This window comes from Nerophis ophidion, linkage group LG03 (assembly GCF_033978795.1).
Source record: "Nerophis ophidion isolate RoL-2023_Sa linkage group LG03, RoL_Noph_v1.0, whole genome shotgun sequence".
Lineage (NCBI taxonomy): Eukaryota > Metazoa > Chordata > Actinopteri > Syngnathiformes > Syngnathidae > Nerophis > Nerophis ophidion.
Window position 1 is genome coordinate 25781987 of NC_084613.1, and position 20337 is coordinate 25802323.

General features: G+C 42.8%; 1 protein-coding gene across 2 annotated transcripts in view; it reads left to right on the top strand.

The window, feature by feature from the left end:
* vwf (von Willebrand factor) overlaps nucleotides 1–20337 on the top strand; it is a 100877-nt gene that overhangs the window by 64969 nt on the left and 15571 nt on the right. For both annotated transcript variants that reach the window (XM_061894755.1, XM_061894756.1), the window contains 12 exons: nucleotides 1004–1147; nucleotides 1225–1359; nucleotides 4093–4251; nucleotides 4378–4424; nucleotides 4510–4687; nucleotides 4762–5003; nucleotides 7713–7902; nucleotides 13736–14077; nucleotides 14148–14386; nucleotides 17568–17670; nucleotides 17766–17837; nucleotides 17907–18011. In XM_061894755.1, coding sequence (XP_061750739.1) covers nucleotides 1004–1147; nucleotides 1225–1359; nucleotides 4093–4251; nucleotides 4378–4424; nucleotides 4510–4687; nucleotides 4762–5003; nucleotides 7713–7902; nucleotides 13736–14077; nucleotides 14148–14386; nucleotides 17568–17670; nucleotides 17766–17837; nucleotides 17907–18011 — 1956 coding nt within the window. The remainder of the gene's footprint in view (nucleotides 1–1003; nucleotides 1148–1224; nucleotides 1360–4092; nucleotides 4252–4377; nucleotides 4425–4509; nucleotides 4688–4761; nucleotides 5004–7712; nucleotides 7903–13735; nucleotides 14078–14147; nucleotides 14387–17567; nucleotides 17671–17765; nucleotides 17838–17906; nucleotides 18012–20337) is intronic.

Here is a 20337-nt window from a genome sequence, read left to right on the forward strand (position 1 = left end):
CGAAAGCCATTTATCAACAACACCCAGGAACGCTGCCGGCTTTGCTGGGCCCGAGTTAGTCTAAGATGGACTGATGCAAAGTGGAAAAGTGTTCTGTGGTCCGACGAGTCCACATTTCAAATAATATTTGGTAACTGTGGACGTGGTGTCCTCCGGAACAAAGAGGAAAATAACCATCCGGATTGTTATAGGCGCAAAGTTCAAAAGTCAGCATCTGTGATGGGTTACTTACACTGTGAAGGCACCATTAATGCTGAATGGTCCATACAGGTTTTGGAGCAACATATGTTGTCATCCAAGCAACGTTATCATGGACGCCCCTGCTTATTTCAGCAAAACAATGCCAAGCCACGTGTTACAACAGCGTGGCTTCGTAGTAAAAGAGTGCGGGTACTTTCCTGGCCCCCCTGCAGTCCAGACATGTCTCCCATCGAAAATGTGTGGCGCATTATGAAGCGTAAAATACAACAGTGGAGACCCCGGACTGTTGAACGACTAAAGCTCTACATAAAACAAGAATGGAAAAGAATTCCACTTTGAAAGCTTCAACAATTAGTTTCCTCAGTTCCCAAACGTTTATTGAGTGTTGTTAAAAGAAAAGGTGATGTAACACAGTGGTGAACATGCCCTTTACCAACTACTTTGGCACTAGTTGCAGCCATGAAATTCTAAGTTAATTATTATTTGCAAAAAAAATAAAGTTTATGAGTTTGAACATCAAATATCTTGTCTTTGTAGTGCATTCAACTAAATATGAGTAGAAAAGGATTTGCAAATCATTGTAATCCGTTTATATTTACATCTAACACAATTTCCCAACTCATATGGAAACGGGGTTTGTATACTATATATATATATATATATATATATATATATATATATATATATATATATACACATTCAGGTATGTTTACCTTAAAAAGCAGGAATAAAAGTAGGGGTAGTCAGCTAGCACAGTTCTTACAATCTTGTGGGCCCTCAAGCCAAGAAAACATCCCTGCAGGTCTGAAAGGCACTCAGGTGAGTGTGATCCAATACGGTGACACCGTCACAACGGAGTTCACCTGGAAGGAGGACCAGAGCAAGTCACACCTCCTCAACTTGGTGGACAACATTCCCACAGGGAGGACCGCTGCCCCGGCACTTGGTAGTAGAGGACACAAAAACATGTGATTGCACATCTTCACCCTGACTTGTTATGCTCACAGCTCTGTCTCTGTGCAGGCTCAGTGCTACGATATGCTGTGCAGGCTGCCATCAGGGAGGGTAGAGTGGGCGTGGCCAAAGCCGTGGTGATGATAGTGACTGACAAGTCAACTGATCAGGTCCGAGAAGCAGCAAATGAAGCGCTGGCTGCAGGTAAATAACACAATATACCTTAAAGGTCCCATATTACACTTATTTTAAACAACTGTAAATTAGGCTGACCATATACTGAAATCCCCAAAAAAGGACACATATATCTGAATGCGTGACAAGGAGAGCAGCACACCAAGGTGAAAATTTGCAATAATACTCGAACTTGCTTTCATACATCCATCCATTTTCTACCGCTTATTCCCTTTCGGGGTCGCGGGGGGCGCTGGCGCCTATCTCAGCTACAATCGGGCGGAAGGCAGCGTACACCCTGGACAAGTCGCCACCTCATGGCAGGGCCAACACAGATAGACAGACAACATTCACACTCACATTCACACACTAGGGCCAATTTAGTGTTGCCAATCAACCTATCCCCAGGTGCATGTCTTTGGAGGTGGGAGGAAGCCGGAGTACCCGGAGGGAACCCACGCATTCACGGGGAGAACATGCAAACTCCACACAGAAAGATCCCGAGCCTGGATTTGAACCTAGGACTGCAGGACCTCCGTATTGTGAGGCAGACGCACTAACCCCTCTTCCACCGTGAAGCCCCGCTTTCATACATAATATATTTATTTAAATAAAGCATTTGTTCTCCTCTGTTGACAGTATAACAAAATAAGTCACACTTATATTCTGTAACATTCACAGTTTTATAAAAAGTGCAGATTTAGCAGTATTCAAAATAACCTCTAGTATATAATGTAAACATAAATAACGCCTCAAAACAGGTTGGCGGCGATGACCAAGAAGAACGCGGAGTTGGAATATAATTACAACACTTTATGTACATATTTATATACATATTTATATAATATTTACATATTTATAAAATATGTAACTACAAGCTCCATTCACAGACAGAGTCCTATTGCTTTTATGAGCGGTCGAGCGAGTCAAAAGCCGAAAAAAAAGAAAAGAAAAAAAAACATGTTTTTATTTTTTATTATTTGTGGCGGCCGTAATTCTTTCGTGGCGGGCCGCCACAAATAAATGAATGTGTGGGAAACCCTGTAATATCACTGTCACAACAGCAACCATGTTAGCCTCTTCACTAACTAAAAACATAATTGACAAACTTACAGCTCTGATGTCTGCAGCTGACTGACACATAGTTGGAAGAGCACAAGACTTCAGTTAAAAATGTGTAGGTTTTTTTTGTTTGTTTTCTTACAAAACCGTCTTTTGGAATTGGTGGGCGTCCACACGGAGTTGTTTTTATTTACCTAGGAATGCTGCAAAGCACTATTATATCCATGGATAACAAGGATTTTGTTTGACCTTTTTTGACTGTCCTCCCAAAAGTGGAGCAAACAAGAGAGGGAGATGGGGTTTTTTGTCAAGTTTGATGGTAGTCTCCATTGGTTCTTGGTTAGTTTTTACCTTATCCCTCACTTAGAGCATAAGTGAAGAATGCATGAAGAATGCACGACCGATCTGATAAGACCTGGTAAGTGCAAAAAAGAAAGAAATGATACAGTATTATCTGCTCACAGATGCTACCTGGTGTTTGTTTGAGCATGCTGCAGCTAGCCCTGGATAGTCCCACTCCTTAATGCTTCAGTCACACGCAGGATTTTCACGCAAATGAGTCGAAACTACAACTTTACTTACTGTATATACAGGAAACTAAAATGAAGAAAACTTACAGTATTAAAAAAGAACAACACGAGTACCACCTTTGCACATGTACATATTACACACTAAGTGACTGCACTATGTACAAATAACAAAAACACGATTGTAACTCCCATATTACACACTGAGCAATCATTCTGCACACCCAAGAAAAAGAAAAAAGCAGATGGCAGTATTTACGTAGGTGTTATAACTGGGGTGTCAAAGTCGTTTTCACTGAGGGCCACATCGCAGTTATGGTTGGCCCCAGAAGGCCACTTATAACAGTGAATACTATTATTACACAATTTATGTATGCATTTTATTAGTAGATTTTTTAAAACCTAAAATCTAAAAAAAATATATGGTAAGTTGCAATAATTTCACCTCAAAATTTTGTGTATATTACTATAAATGGAAAAACGGTACTGCTGTTTTTATGGTTGAAAAAAAAAGGCAGCTTATTTGCCAGAATTTGACTGTAAAATTTACTTTTTTTTTTTTTACTGTAAATAAAAAAAATGCAATTTTACAGTAAAATGTTGGCACCTGAGCTGCCGGTTTGTTAGGGTCCCCCCCACCCCACCCCCCCTCCGCAAATCAATAACTAGATTTTTCGGTGTATTACTGTACATGCCAAATCGGCACCGCAGTTTATTACAGTTTAAAAAAAGTACAGTTTTTTTCATTTAGAAAAAAATGCTGTAAAAACCACAGTAAATTTCAAAATTTTACAATGAAATCTATTGCTACTTTTACATTGCACAATTGGATTGATTACTTGCTCTGAAATCATTATTATTAGTATTTATTTCTATTTTTTTTTAATGGTTTGAATGTTTGATAATATATATTTGCATGATTAAACATAAGTTAACATAATTTGCGATTACATAGAGTTTACGTATGTTTTTTCTCCCAAAATAAAAATAAATATCACATTTAGTAAGAAAAGTTACAGTAGTTTATTGATACATATTATTTCCAGGCTTTCGAGGGCCAAATAAAATGAAGTGGCGGGCCTTGAGTTTGACACTAGTGTGCTACAACGTCAATAAAAAGTAACCTTATTTATTTACTGCCGCCATCATACTTCATGCCTTATCTGTCCCTCAGGTGTGTCAGTGTTCCCCATCGGCGTAGGTCGGGACTATGACAAGAGTGAGCTTGCCATTTTGGGTCACAAACAAGACAACAGCCTGCACCTGAAAAATATGGAACAGTTACGGATGTTGCTGACTTTGGACGACGGTTACGCAGAAAGAATCTGCAGAGGTGCCTGTCCGTCCTACATACACATGGAAACAGTTGAAAATAATTCACCTCATACCAGCATTGTAGTCATTTTTATAATATCACTGATGGTGACAGTAGTTGATGGCTGTTTGCTTTGGCTCTCAGCTGGTCCACCTGGGGTGTGTGTTGATGACAGTGGAAGGGAGAGAAAAGTGAGTCGTTCAATATGCATGTGGCGTCAGCCTGCATGAAGACCTTTAATGACATTTGCTCATCTTTTTTTTTGGCGTGCTGCAGCCAGGAGAATCATGGCTGCTGGAGGATGGCTGTCATTCGGTTCTGTGCCATCCCAGCGGCGCCGTTACCATGCAGAGCCACAAAGTCAGCTGTAATAAACTGGAGCCGCCAGCTTGCAGGAACAACATGCCACCTGTTAAAGTCCAGGAGGCCTGCAGCTGCCACTGGAAATGTCCTTGTATGTACATTTCTGATGAGGTTTGCACCTCAGTAACTCTCCCTGACTCTCTTCCTGCGGTCTGTGTTTGACAGGCATTTGTATGGGCAGCTCCACCAATCACGTGGTGCGATTTGATAGCGTGCCTCTCAGGATCGATGCGGAGGGGCTGTGCGCCTACACCCTTTTCACTGTCAGCAGGGGCATCAGTGAAGGTTCAGAGGTCATCCTCCACAACGGACCTTGTCAGGACTCTGCACATTACAGCCGAATCTGTATGAAAGCCATCGAGGTGATGCACGGCCCACATAGACTCCTGCTGAAGGATGATATGATGGTAAGCTGTCTTTGTGTTGTTTTTATGTATCACATACAGCAGTCCTGGGCAAAATACGGCCCGCGGGCCACATGCAGCCCTTTTTTATTTTCAATCCGACCCGCCGGACGTTGTACATAATTTTTTTAGACCTTTAGCATCAAAACTGTAGCCGCCATTATGATGTGAAGTGCTGTTTTTAAATGACCGTAAGTCTTGAACTATATAGAAAGTATTTAACTGGTTTAAATCTGTGATTTTGGGTGTTATACGAGTTATTACGGTAATCTACGTCCCAGTAGCTCGGACCAGGAACAAAGCATAGTGGGCAGGGTTTGTTTTCAGAGCAGCTAGCCTGAAACGTGTGTGCCAGAAACAAAAACAGAAGCAGATTTTTACTTGATAATATATCATATTGTAGGTGTTTATTACCCTGGGCAGCATAGCTCGGTTGGTAGAGTGGCCGTGCCAGCAACTTGAGGGTTGCAGGATTGATTCCCGCTTCCCCCATCCTAGTCATTGCCGTTGTGTCCTTGGGCAAGACACTTTTCCCACCAGCTCCCAGTGCCACCCACACTGGTTTACATGTAATTTAGATATTGGGTTTCACTATGTAAAGCGCTTTGAGTCACTCAAGAAAAAGCGCTCTATAAATATAAATATAATTCACCCTTTGCATTCATATTTTGCTCTTTGTTACAAACCCCGTTTCCATATGAGTTGGGAAATTGTGTTAGATGTAAATATAAACGGAATACAATGATTTGCAAATCATTTTCAACCCCTATTCAATTGAATATGCTACAAAGACAACATATTTAATGAGCAAACTGATAAACCTTTTTTTTTTTTTGCAAATAATCATTAACTTTAGAATTTGATGCCACAGCATGTGACAAAGAAGTTGGTAAAGGTGGCAATAAATACTGATAAAGTTGAGGAATGCTCATCAAACACTTATTTGGAACATCCCACAGGTGTGCAGGCTAATTGGGAACAGGTGGGTGCCATGATTGGGTATAAAAGCAGTTTCCATGAAATGCCAAATAATTCACAAACAAGGATGGGGCGAGGGTCACCACTTTGTAAGCAAATTGCCGAACAGTTTTAGAACAACGCTTCTCAACGAGCTATTGCAAGGAATTTAGGGATTTTACCATCTACGGTCCGTAAAATCATCAAAAAGTTCAGAGATTCTGGAGAAATCACTGCACGTAAACGATGATATTACAGACCTTTGATCCCTCAGGCGGTACTGCATCAAAAACCGACATCAGTGTGTAAAGGATATCACCACATGGGCTCAGGAACACTTCATAAAACCACTGTCAGTAACTACAGTTGGTCGCTACATCTTTAAGTGCAAGTTAAAACTCTACTATGCAAAGCCAAACCCATTTATCAACAGCACCCAGAAACGCCGCCCGCTTTACTGGGCCTGAGCTCATCTAAGATGGACTGATGCAAAGAGGAAAAGTGTCCTGTGGTCTGACGAGTCCACATTTCCAATTATATTTGGAAACTGTGGACGTGGTGTCCTCCAGAACAAAGAAGAAAATAACCATCCGGATTGTTATAGGCGCAAAGTTCAAAAGCCAGCATCTGTGATAGTATGGGGGTGTATTAGTGCCGAAGGCATGGGTAACTTACACATCTGTGAAGGCACCATTAATGCTGAAAGGTCCATACAGGTTTTGGAGCAACATATGTTGTCATCCAAGCAACGTTATCATGGACGCCCCTACTTATTTCAGCAAGTTAATGCCAAGCCACGTGTTACAACAGCGTGGCTTCGTAGTAAAAGAGTGTGGGTACTTTCCTGGCCCCAATGCAGTCCAGACCTGTCTCCCATGGAAAATGTGTGGCGCATTATGAAGCGTAAAATACGACAGCAGAGACCCCGGACTGTTGAACGACTGAAGCTCTACATACAACAAGAATGGGAAAGAATTCCACTTTCAAAGCTTCAACAATTAGTTTCCTCAGTTCCAAAACGTTTATTGAGTGTTGTTAAAAGAAAAGGTGGTGTCACACAGTGGTGAACATGCCCTTTCCCAACTACTTTGGCACGTGTTGCAGCCATGGAATTCTAAGTTAGTTATGGTTTGCAAAAAAATAAATAAAGTTTATGAGTTTGAACATCAAATATCTTGTCTTTGTAGTGCATTCAACTGAATATGGGTTGAAAATTATTTGCAAATCATCGTATTCCGTTTATATTTACATCTAACACAATTTCCCAACTCATATGGAAACGGGGTTTGTACATTTGTGTTGTGTTTTGCTTGATTGTAAGAGATACACAACTATCGAGGCGCTGGTCTGAGAAGTAAAAGAGGAGCAACGTTCATATGTTGTTAATATTCAGTGTTTTATTGTTCACAGTTAATATTGTAATTCCCACTTTATTTATTTTAATGTACATTTTGGCTGTCTGATTCAGTAAGAAACTGTAAAATTCCATTCCGTTTTTTGAGGTGGTCTGTCACAAAATTTTTAGAATTCTATCAGACATTTTGACATTTGGTTTTAGTGTTCCTGGAAAAAAAGGGACCCAAACATACTGTACAGAAGATTTTTAAAGCTAAATGTGTATATATAATTTATACACACATATACCTTGGACACCCAGACGCGTTTTTTCTCTCAATGTGGCCCCTGAGTCAAAATATTTGCCCAGCTCTGACATACAGCGAGGGGGTTCACTGTCCGCTCACTTCCTTTCTGCAGGCATTGATTGGCCAGGATGAGCTTTCACTGCCATGGAGGTATGCAGGCCTGGAACTGGTGCGATATGGAGGAATGATGCTTCAACTCAAATCCGACCACGGCTACATTTTGACATTCACGCCTCAGAGCAATGAGTTCACCATCACGTTGCTCAACTCCAACATCAGGGGCCGCATCGCTGGACTCTGTGGTAACATATTTGATTCCCTTCCACCTTGAGAGATAGTTTTGTCCCCCTGAAATCTATCTTGCTTTAATTACCATACTTCCTCAAAAAGCAACCTATGCTCCAATACATGCCAATTAACTTCAATTACCTTACCGTGGTAGAGGAGTTTGCGTGTCCCAATGATCCTAGGAGCTATGTTGTCTGGGGGCTTTCATGCCCCCTGGTAGGGTCTCCCAAGACAAACAGGTCCTAGGTGAGTGATCAGACAAAGAGCAGCTCAAAGACTTCTATGGAATTACAACAATATTAACTCAGATTTCCCTCGCCCGGACGCGGGTCACCGGGGCCCCGCTCTGTTGCCAGGCCCGGAGTTGGGGCACGATGGCGAGCGACTGGTGTCCCCATGGGGCCCGGCCGGGCACAGCCCGAAGAGGCAACGTGGGTCATCCCTCCAATGGGCTCACCACTCATAGGAGGGGCCATAGAGGTCGGGTGCATTGTGAGCTGGGCGGCAGCCGAAGGCAGGGCACTTGGCGGTCCGATCCTCGGCTACAGAAGCTAGGTCTTGGGACGTGGAACGTCACCTCACTGGGGGGGAAGGAGCCTGAGCTAGTCCGCGAGGTAGAAAAGTTCCGGCTGGATATAGTCGGACTCACCTCGACGCACAGCAAGGGCTCTGGAACCAGTTCTCTCGAGAGGGACTGGACCCTCTTCCACTCTGGCGTTGCCGGCAGTGAGAGGCGACGGGCTGGGGTGGCAATTCTGGTTGCCCCCCGGCTCAAAGCCTGCACGTTTGAGTTCAACCCAGTGGATGAGAGGGTAGCTTCCCTTCGCCTTTGGGTGGGGGGACGGGTCCTGACTGTTGTTTGTGCTTACGCACCAAACAGCAGTTCAGAATACCCACCCTTTTTGGGTACACTCGAGGGAGTACTGGAATTTGCGCCCCCGGGTGATTTCCTTGTCCTACTGAGGGACTTCAACGCTCATGTTGGCAACGACAGTGAAACCTGGAGAGGCGTGATTGGGAAGAATGGTCGCCCGGATCTAAACCCGAGTGGTGTTTTGTTATTGGACTTTTGTGCTCGTCACGGATTGTCCATAACAAACACCATGTTCAAACATAAGGGTGTCCATATGTGCACTTGGCACCAGGACACCTAGGCCGCAGTTCCATGTTCGACTTTGTAGTTGTGTCATCGGATTTGCGGCCTTATGTTTTGGACACTCGGGTGAAGAGAGGGGCGGAGCTTTGTACCGATCACCACTTGGTGGTGAGTTGGCTGCGATGGTGGGGGAGGATACCGGACAGACCTGGCAGGCCCAAACGCATTGTGAGGGTTTGCTGGGAACGTCTGGCAGAGTCTCCTGTCAGAGAGAGTTTCAATTCACACCTCCGGGAGAACTTTGAACATGTCACGAGGGAGGTGCGGGACATTGAGTCCCAGAACCCGTTGGTGGACACCAGCAGTGAGTGATGCCGTCAAGCTGAAGAAGGAGTCCTATCGGGTTCTTTTGGCTCATAGGACTCCGGATGCAGTGGACGGGTACCGACGGGCCAAGCGGTGTGCAGCTTTAGCGGTCGCGGAGGCAAAAACTCGGACATGGGAAGAGTTCGGGGAAGCCATGGAAAAAGACTTCCGGACGGCTTCGAAGCGATTCTGGACCACCGTACGCCGCCTCAGGAAGGGGAAGCAGTGCACTATCAACACCGTGTATGGTGCGGATGGTGTTCTGCTGACTTCGACTGCAGATGTTGTGGATCGGTGGAGGGAATACTTCGAAGACCTCCTCAATCCCACCAACACGTCTTCCTTTGAGGAAGCGGTGCCTGGGGAATCTGTGGTGGACTCTCCTATTTCTGGGCCTGAGGTCGCTGAGGTAGTTAAAAAGCTCCTCGGCGGCAAGGCCCCGGGGGTGGATGAGATCCGCCCGGAGTTCCTTAAGGTTCTGGATGCTGTGGGGCTGTCTTGGTTGACAAGACTCTGCAGCCTCGCGTGCACATCGGGTGCGGTACCTCTGGATTGGCAGACCGGGGTGGTGGTCCCTCTCTTTAAGAAGAGGGACCAGAGGGTGTGTTCCAACTATTGTGGGATCACACTCCTCAGCCTTCCCAGTAAGGTTTATTCAGGTGTACTGGAGAGGAGGCTTCGCCGGATAGTCGAACCTCGGATTCAGGAGGAACAGTGTGGTTTTCGTCCTGGTTGTGGAACTGTGGACCAGCTCTATACTCTCGGCAGGGTTTTTGAGGGTGCATGGGAGTTTGCCCAACCAGTCTACATGTGCTTTGTGGACTTGGAGGAGGCATTCGACCGTGTCCCTCGGGAAGTCCTGTGGGGAGTGCTCAGAGAGTATGGGGTACCGGACTGTCTTATTGTGGCAGTCCGCTCCCTGTATGATCAGTGTCAGAGCTTGGTCCGCATTGCTGGCAGTAAGTCGGACACGTTTGCAGTGAGGGTTGGACTCCGCCAAGGCTGTCCTTTGTCACCTATTCTGTTCATAACTTTTATGGACAGAATTTCTAGGCGCAGCCAAGGCGTTGAGGGGATCCGGTTTAGTGGCCACGGGATTAGGTCTCTGTTTTTTGCAGATGATGTAGTCCTGATGGCTTCATCTGGCCGGGTTCTTCAGCTCTCACTGGATCGGTTCGCAGCCGAGTGTGAAGCGACCGGAACGAAAATCAGCACCTCCAAGTCCGAGTCCATAGTTCTCGCCCGGAAAAGGGTGGAGTGCCATCTCCGGGTTGGGGAGGAGATCCTGCCCCGAGTGGAGGAGTTCAAGTACCTAGGAGTCTTGTTCACGAGTGGGGGAAGAGTGGATCGTAAGATCGACAGGCGGATCGGTGTGGCGTCTTCAGTAATGCGGACGTTGTACCGATCCGTTGTGGTGAAGAAGGAGCTGAGCCGGAAGGCAAAGCTCTCAATTTACCGGTCGATCTACGTTCCCATCCTCACCTATGGTCATGAGCTTTGGGTCATGACCGAAAGGATAAGATCACGGGTACAAGCGGCCGAAATGAGTTTCCTCCGCCGGGTGGCGGGGCTCTCCCTTAGAGATAGGGTGAGAAGCTCTGCCATCCGGGAGGAGCTCAACGTAAAGCCGCTGCTCCTCCACATCGAGAGGAGCCAGATGAGGTGGTTCGGGCATCTGGTCAGGATGCCACCCGAACGCCTCCCTAGGGAGGTGTTTAGGGCACGTCCAGCTGGTAGGAGGCCACGGAGAAGACCCAGGACACGTTGGGAAGACTATGTCTCCCGGCTGGCCTGGGAACGCCTCCGGATCCCCCGGGAAGAGCTAGACAAAGTGGCTGGAGATAGGGAAGTCTGGGCTTCCCTGCTTAGGCTGCTGCCCCCGCGACCCGACCTCGGATAAGCGGAAGATGATGGATGGATGGATGGATGGATACCAGCACAAATTATGCCATCTCATCTTCGCCACCTGAAAAGCAGACTTGGCATCTGAAAAACGATGATGTTCAAGTTCAAAAATAAAGTGCAATATCTGCTAATAGAATACAAAATAACTTAAAAAACTACAACAAACAGACATACAATATACATGAGTCGACAAAACGGGCGCCCAGTAAATAGGTAGGAAGGAACATCCCAGGTGTCCCTAAAGAAAGAGGGGAAGAGCTTTCAGAGTGTCTTTCGCTGCAAAGGTCTCTCTGGGTGGGTTTCAACATGACTTTGAAAAGGCCCGTGCAGAAGGAGCTGAATTGTAGATAATAATTGTTGTAGTTAAGAGGAGCAGACACATACCAATAAGTTTGTCTGCTCTAGTTGTCTGTTCTGGTGCTTAAATTGATCATAATAGCTCCTTGCAGAGCAGAAAGATTCTCCTAGATGTTATTCAGTTTGCGATTCAGTTCAGAAATCACACAAGTCTAAGTACCAACAACCCTGCGCATCTCACCAATCAAGACGGGCAGCCTCTGGGCTCCCTGAACTGCTGCCATTGTATTCTGAATTTGTAAAGAGACCAAAACGACGCTCCATCCAAGCTGCAAATGACCTGTTCGCAATTTCAAATAGATAATAGTCCAAATAGATCTTCGACGGAAAGAATCGCTTGACACATGACTTTCCACTTCTTCCACGAGTCCATTGTGTATCCAGCAGCAGACATTTCCCCGAACCCTAGCTTCTCGTCGAGAAAATCTTGTCAATTGGGTTGACAGACAAGTTTATCCAATTCATGTTTCAGACGTCGGAGAACAGTGCAAAAGAGAGGCTCTTAGAAAGTTTAAACAAGACGAGATGAAAAAGCCGAGCAGGGAAAGATAAAAGAAAATAGAAAGGGAGCGTCAACTTTCAGTGAGAGCAAGCAAAAAAAAAGATAAATAAATATCTATCTCCCTTCAGGGAGTATAAACTATAGAGAGAAAGTTTGTTAGCTTGAATGATGGTCATGTCTACAATTATTATGACAAATAAGTGACAGAGATCTACATTTCAATGAATGAAAGATGTCAAAATGACACTTTAAACGTGTTATCTTGATTAAAATTGATATTATGATAATACACACTGTTTGACATGCTATGATTATTTGTGTGAAGGTAAAAAACCCTGCACTTAGATACAGTGGGGCAAAAAAGTATTTAGTCAGCCACCGATCGGGCAAGTTCTCCCACTTAAAATGATGACAGAGGTCTGTAATTTTCATCATAGGTACACTTCAACTGTGAGAGACAGAAAGTGGGAAAAAATCCAGGAATTCACATTGTAGGAATTTTTAAGAATTTATTTGTAAATTATGGTGGAAAATAAGTATTTGGTCAGCTATTCAAAGCTCTCACTGATGGAAGGAGGTTTTGGCTCAAAATCTCACGACGCATGGCCACAATCATTCTTTCCTTAACACGGATCAATCGTCCTGTCTCCTTAGCAGAAAAACAGCCCCAAAGCATGATGTTTCCACCCCCATGCTTCACAGTAGGTACGGTGTTCTTGGGATGCAACTCAGTATTCTTCTTTCTCCAAACACAACAAGTTGTGTTTGAAGAAAATATAACTTTTCGGTATAAACTCAACTCGTCCTGTTTGGAGGAAGAAGAATACTGAGTTGCATCCCAAGAACACCGTACCTACTGTGAAGCATGGGGGTGGAAACATCATGCTTTGGGGCTGATTTTCTGCTGAGGGAACAGAACGATTGATCCGTGTTAAGGAAAGAATGAATGGGGCCATGTATCGTGAGATTTTGAGCCAAAACCTCCTTCCATCAGTGAGAGTTTTGAATGGTTGACCAAATACTTATTTTCCACCATAATTTACAAAACAATTCTTTAAAATTCCTGCAATGTGAATTCCTGGATTTTTTTTTCACATTCTGTCTTTCACAGTTGAAGTGTACCTATGATGAAAATTACAGACCTCTGTCATCATTTTAAGTGGAAGAACTTGCACAATCGGTGGCTGACTAAATACTTTTTTGCCCCATTGTAAATGTCCACTATTAGTACATAGAGTGAACTTTTAGGATGTATAATATCACCATGTTTGCAATTGTTCCAATATTGACACCGCTTCATAATAATTTGTTTGCCATGTCCCCCCTGGAGGACAGAATTTTTTTACCACACCTCTTGATAATATTTATACATCTATCTCTGCAAGGTAGTTCTGTATATACACACATGTTCATGTGTACTAGAACAGGAAGCCTGTTGATTAGATAAAACACTGCTGCCACCTAACTGCAGGCTTGTGTATCATTCTAACATGAATACTAGACTTTAGGGACAAATAATGAAAATCTCACCTGTAACCCACAACCGAGATTAGTGTGGTACCAACCCACTGTTTGGGATTTATGTGACGTAATTCCCATTTCCCTTCATCTTCCCTCTCAGGTGCTTGTGGGGAAGATTCAGTCAGCGTTTTCGCTTTGCGTAATGGCAGCTCAACAGCCGATCAGCCGGCTTTCGTCTCTGACTGGACCACGGCCGGAGATGGGGCCGTGTGCTTGCCGAAACGCAAGGCGGTGTGTGCGTCCGGAGCGGCGATGGGATGCCAGGCCTTGCGCTCTGAGGTTTTCCAACCGTGTCACGCACGCATACCTGTTATGGTGTTCCTCGCTAAATGTGAGGAGCAGGCATGTGAGCAATCAGACGTCTGCGAGTTCATTTCTGCCTACGCGCTCATGTGTAGACAGAGGAGTGTGTGTATAGACTGGAGAAGCGCCCACCTCTGCCGTAAGCCAGTTCAAAATCACTTTGCTTTTAAACCAGCCTGGACTTTTAACCCATACTCCATCTTTTGCAGCTTTACACTGTCCCGCCTCCTTGGAGTATGACGCATGTCGCACAGGCTGTATCGAGGACTGTGAAAGCATGCAGACGTTGCGGGGTGACTGGTCTGTTGCCAGGAGCAACCAGTCATCTTGTACGGACACACCCACCGAGGGCTGTTTCTGTCCTCGAGGGACAGTTTTGCATCAGGGAGTGTGTGTGTCACCAGAGGCATGCAAGCAGTGTGTGGACCAGCGTGGACGCTCCTATGAGGTCAGTCTCAAACTAAAGGAATGTTGTTCCACCAGGGCCCTTAGACACTTCTTTAGGCAAAATCTAAAGCTGCAACACACCAATGTGTTTAGTGTTTTGGTAGTAGTTTTCAGTGACATACTAGGAAGTGTTTTTGATTATTAATCTAAGCAAATTACCATAGTGCAGGGGTGTCCAAACTTTCCCCACTGAGGGCCGCACACTGAAAAATTAAAACATGCTGGGGATATTTTTCATTTTCAAAACTAATACAATATATGTATTAGTTAATCTTTAGTTTATATATTTTTTAAACCTTTAGAGTTCCCTTACAGTTGAGTACTGGGGGCTCAGGTGGGTCTCAGTCATGAAAATATTAAAAAGATAAGACAAATATTAATTTTGTTTCCAATGCTTAAATTTGTTGATCAACTTCAGAGCCATCTGTCATGATAAAGTCTTTTTTTTAAACGTTTTATGACCATGTTTTTTATGGCAAAAAATGCTAAATATGCTTACCCCCCCCCCCCCAAAATGTTAAAAGTGTAATATTTAATGTGAAGTAATTGGAGCCTTAAATAGATCAATAATTCATTACAACATTGATTTTGAGTCTTTAATATTTTTCAAGCAATGACCGTTCGAGCAAAATCCCCCTAAAATTCTTAGAGATTCAAAATGCCCCAGCTTATAAAAGTGTTACAATATGTTGTACATATTTATATATAAAGGGAAAAGCAGTAGAAAATGGATGGATGGATACATACATTTGTGTTTTCAATGCTTAGATCAACTTCAGAAGTATCCTTTGGTCCTTTGTATATATATATATATATATATATATATATATATATGTCTTGATTGGATTATCCAGCGAATAGTGCTCGATACCGTGGTAGAGCGCAATATATAGGTGTGGGAAAAATCACAAGACTACTTAATCTCTACAGAACTGTTTCATGAGGGGTTCCCTCAATCATCAGGAGATTTTCCCTCAATCATCAGGAGATGATTGAGGGAACCCCTCATGAAACAGTTCTGTAGAGATGAAGTAGTCTTGTGATTATTCCCACACCTACATATATATATATATATATATATATATATATATATATATATATATATATATATATATATATATATATATATATCAGGGCTGCGAATCTTTGGGTGTCCCACGATTTGATTCAATATCGATTCTTGGGGTCGCAATTTTTTCGATTCAACTCGATTCTCGATTCCAAAACGATATTTTTCCGATTCAAAACGATTCTCTATTCATTCAATACATAGGATTTCAGCAGGATCTACCCCAGTCTGCATAGTAGTGATTTTTAATCACTACTATGCTGAAATTATAACTAATATTGATACTGTTGTTGATAATATTCATTTTTTTTTCACTACTTTTGGTTTGTTCTGTGTCGTGTTTGTGTCTCCTCTCAATTGCTCTGTTTATTGCAGTTTTGGGTGTTGCTGGGTCAGGTTTGGTTTTGGAATTGGTTTGCATTGTTTTGGTATTGCTGTGTATTGGTTTGTTGGATTGATTAAAAAAATAAAAATAAATAAATAAATAAATAAAAATCGATTTAAAAAAAAATGAGAATCGATTCTGAATCGCACAACGTGAGAATCGCGATTCGTATTTGAATCGATTTTTTCCCACACCCCTAATATATACTATATATATATATATATATATATATATATATATATATATATATATATATATATATATATATATATATATATATATATATATTGTCCTGTGTGAATGGAGCCTAAATAAAAATTATCCGATTATGACGTGCATTTTCAGCATCACACCTTAAATCGGAATACTTTACTTTGACATGCGCAACACATACCGTAATAAGAAAGGTGTGTTATTGCTTGTGCTAAAGCGCCATCTTTTGAACAATTTTTTTTCACTGCAGGTGCTGACTAAGCATTACCATGAATTGATTAACGTGGACCCCGAATTAAACAAGTTGAAAAACTTATTTGGGTGTTACCATTTAGTGGTCAATTGTACAGAATATATACTGTACTGTGCAATCTACTAATAAAAGTTTTAATCAATCAATCAGCAGTGACTTCCACTGATAGCAAACATAGCATTTCTGCTTTGTCTGACGTCACTGTATTGATTTATCTTATTTGTTTTCTATTTGCAACTTTTATTTTGTCTCTCGGGCTTCACGGTGGCAGAGGGGTTAGTGCATCTGCCTCACAATACGAAGGTCCTGCAGTCCTGGGTTCAAATCCAGGCTCGGGATCTTTCTGTGTGGAGTTTGCATGTTCTCCCCGTGAATGCGTGGGTTCCCTCCGGGTACTCCGGCTTCCTCCCACCTCCAAAGACATGCACCTGGGGATAGGTTGATTGGCAACACTAAATTGGCCCTAGTGTGTGAATGTGAGTGTGAATGTTGTCTGTCTATCTGTGTTGGCCCTGCGATGAGGTGGCGACTTGTCCAGGGTGTACCCCGCCTTCCGCCCGATTGTAGCTGAGATAGGCGCCAGCGCCCCCCGCGACCCCGAAAGGGAATAAGCGGTAGAAAATGGATGGATGGATGGATTTTGTCTCTCTTTTTGAAATGTAGCTATTCTGTGCCCTTTATATTGTGATTATGTACGGGTTGCCTGGATCAACTAGATCCCTCCGTTTATGTTTACATCGACACATGACACTCAAGACCAGCAGTAAGGATAATCTCAACCCGAATTTTAGAAGTGTTTTCATGCATTACAATCCAAATGACTACCGGTACCCGTCTCGATTGGAATTATTAAATTTTGATCAGAACATGTGTGATCGGGTCAAAATATTCCGAGTGGCGTGTTTACATGAAGCATTTTTGATCTGATTATGTTTTTAATCCCATTAATTGTGTCCATGTGCACTTTGCTATTTGATTTTGATTCATTATTACTTTTTTTTGAGCACTCACACAGTTTTACAGAAAAAAAAACAGCCTGTATGTCAGCTCTGTGTTATTTTGTCAACATTGCAACTTTGTCTTGTTAATATTTCACCAGCTAACACTTATGGACACCTCTGTTGTAGTGGTAATATCACAAACAGCATCCACATTAATTATTATTTAGCTCTGTGAATGCACAGCTTTTTGGTACAAGTGCTGTGACATTATACTGCCCACTGGTGGTTGTACAGACAAGTTGTTTGTTTTTGTTTGTACAGTATCTGCAGAGTTGGGTACCGGATGACAACCCATGTTTGATCTGCATGTGTTTGGGCCGGCAGCACATCAACTGCACCGCCCGACCCTGCAATGATGTGCAAGGCAACCGCACTCCTATTTATTTTATTTTCTACATGAAACATGTTTACCTTCATGATGGACATGCCGTATAACTAAATGTTTGTGTTTGTGCGCAGCACCAGTGTGTGGACCCTGTGAGGTTCTAAAGGAAAAGAGAAATTCCAAGTGCTGCCCAGAGTATGAATGTGGTAAGTGCAAGATTAATGCAACATGAATACTTGTTCAGTGTCGCCCACGTGCTCCCTCTGACTTTTTAGTGTGTGATCTGTCGAGCTGTGATGTGCCTGAAGCACCCCGCTGTGAGGATGGTGAAGTGGTGCATTTGAAAAACCCGGGAGAATGTCAAGCCATTCATGAGTGCGGTAGGATGCCTTTATATAAAACCAATTTCACACACACATCTAGGGATGGGTACTGTTCACATTTTGATCGATACAATACCAATTCCTGGTACCTGATAGTCCATACTCAGCTATACCAATTTTTGGTACTTTTGTGTGTGTTGATAAATGTTATTTTAATGTAACATTTAAAAATGAGCTGATTATGATGACTGTGCTGGGCATTGGTTATATCCGTCCATCAATCTATTTTCAACCGCTTGGCCCTTTGGGGTCCATCCATCCATCCATTTTCTACCGCTTATTACCTTTGGGGTGGCGGGGGGTGCTGGTGCCTATTTAGCTACAATCGGGCCTTGTTTTCTAATTAAATTTGAGTCTCATTTGCCATGCAGTTCGACTTCCAGGACATTAGATGGCAGTACTGTATAGGCCAGGGGTCGGCAACCCAAAATGTTGAAAGAGCCATATTGGACCAAAAAAAAAAAAATCTGTCTGGTGCCTCCAACAAATAAAAGCCTCACATAAGTGTTATAATGAAGACAACACATGACGTAAGTGTCTATATTAGCCTACTATCAAAAATTACTATGTGTGTCACTGCCTGACGCAAATCTTCGTTGACAGAAATGTTGTATTTTAATTTTCATTCTACACATTTTTGGAACATTGGAAATCATTAGTAAAACAGAGGCTTTACCATGAATTGATTAATGTGGACCCCTAATTAAACAAGTTGAAAAACTTATTCGGGTGTTACCATTTAGTGGTCAATTGTACGGAATATGTACTGTACTGTGCAATCTACTAATAAAAGTTTCAATCAATCAATCAATCAATCTCACGGGAATAGTTAGCTCCCGGCATAGAATGGCCAAAGGTATAGATGTGTGTGTACAAGTTTAAGGAAACGGCAGGCTGTCTTCTTCTAATGAATTTATTACAATCTTTGTAAGCTGGGTAACATTTGCTGTGGTCTGGAACAACGTGGTACACAGACAACTATCAGAATTGCAGCCAACGTTACATACACATAATGTGTCATGAGACATGCAAATACAAATTAAATACACAAAGGACATAAGTAAAGGAAATTACATGAGCTCAAATATACCAACAAATGAGGCATTGTGATGCAATATGTACATACAGCTAGCCTAAATGGCATGTTAGCATTGATTAGCTTGCAATCATACACTGACCAAATATGCCTGATTAGCACTCCACATAAGTCAATAACTTCCACAAAGCTCACCTTTTTGCATTCAGGCACAGCATAAAAAGTTTGGTAGACAAAATGAGACAAAGAAAGAGCGGTATAAAACACGTCTTTCTGTGGCAGCGTCGGAGAAAGTTGTACATGAAAAGAAACTATGGCAAGTTCGAAGACCGCTGAAATTAAGACAAAACGACGCTCGCCAAATACTCTCATCAGTAAAACATGTTTAATACAAACAGTGGGATTTCTAACAGTTAGGAAGGTTTGTCTCATGTTTGTCCTAAATAAACTATATTAAAACAAAAATGTGTATGCATTCTTTGAAAAAACTCCAGGGAGCCACTAGGTCGGAAATTGGTTGCTGACCACCGGTATAGTCTATAAAAGGTATGTTGTCTAACTAAGAAAGTAGCTTTTTCCAGGAAGTTGAATGAGTTATGTTGCACCCTAAAACGTGTTTATACAGTAAGTATTGTTCTTATTACACACCAGCTGATTTAATGTAACGTTCATCTTAGTTGTAGGTTTCATTACCAAATATGGAGGTGTTTATATAACCGAGGCTAAAAAGTAGCCCGTCTATAGCAAGTCCAAGGAAAATTGTCGTCAAGCTAGCACATTTTGGAAGAGTGGAGCCTTACCTTACGTTTGAGCGTTTTCTACTAGCACATGTGCTTTGTTGTTGTTGAAAATTGCAACATTATTTACAGGGAGTTGGGCTGTGCTGAAGGAGTGATTGTTTACGTAAGCAGGTGTTTAGTCTGCAACCGGACATGACGTCACATGCAACAAAATTATCGAAATATGGCACCATAGTGCAGAATTGGGTCGATGCCTAGTACTGAACTCGGTACTCATCCCTACAAAGATTAGTGATGGGATCGGCAGTACTTTTGACTGTACTGAATCACTAGAATGAGTTCCTTAAATTGATTCGTTCAAAAGATTTGTTCACCGAATCACGTCTGCAGCAGCAGTTCTGTGTACAGGTCGGCTAATCATGAGTCAGTCAGTAACAGCTTCCCCAGCGGCAGATCTCGGTGTGTGTCAGTTGGCGAACGACACAAGCCCTCAGCACCCAATGAACGACGCACACAGTGACTGAACGAGATCCTCAATGTGACGTCA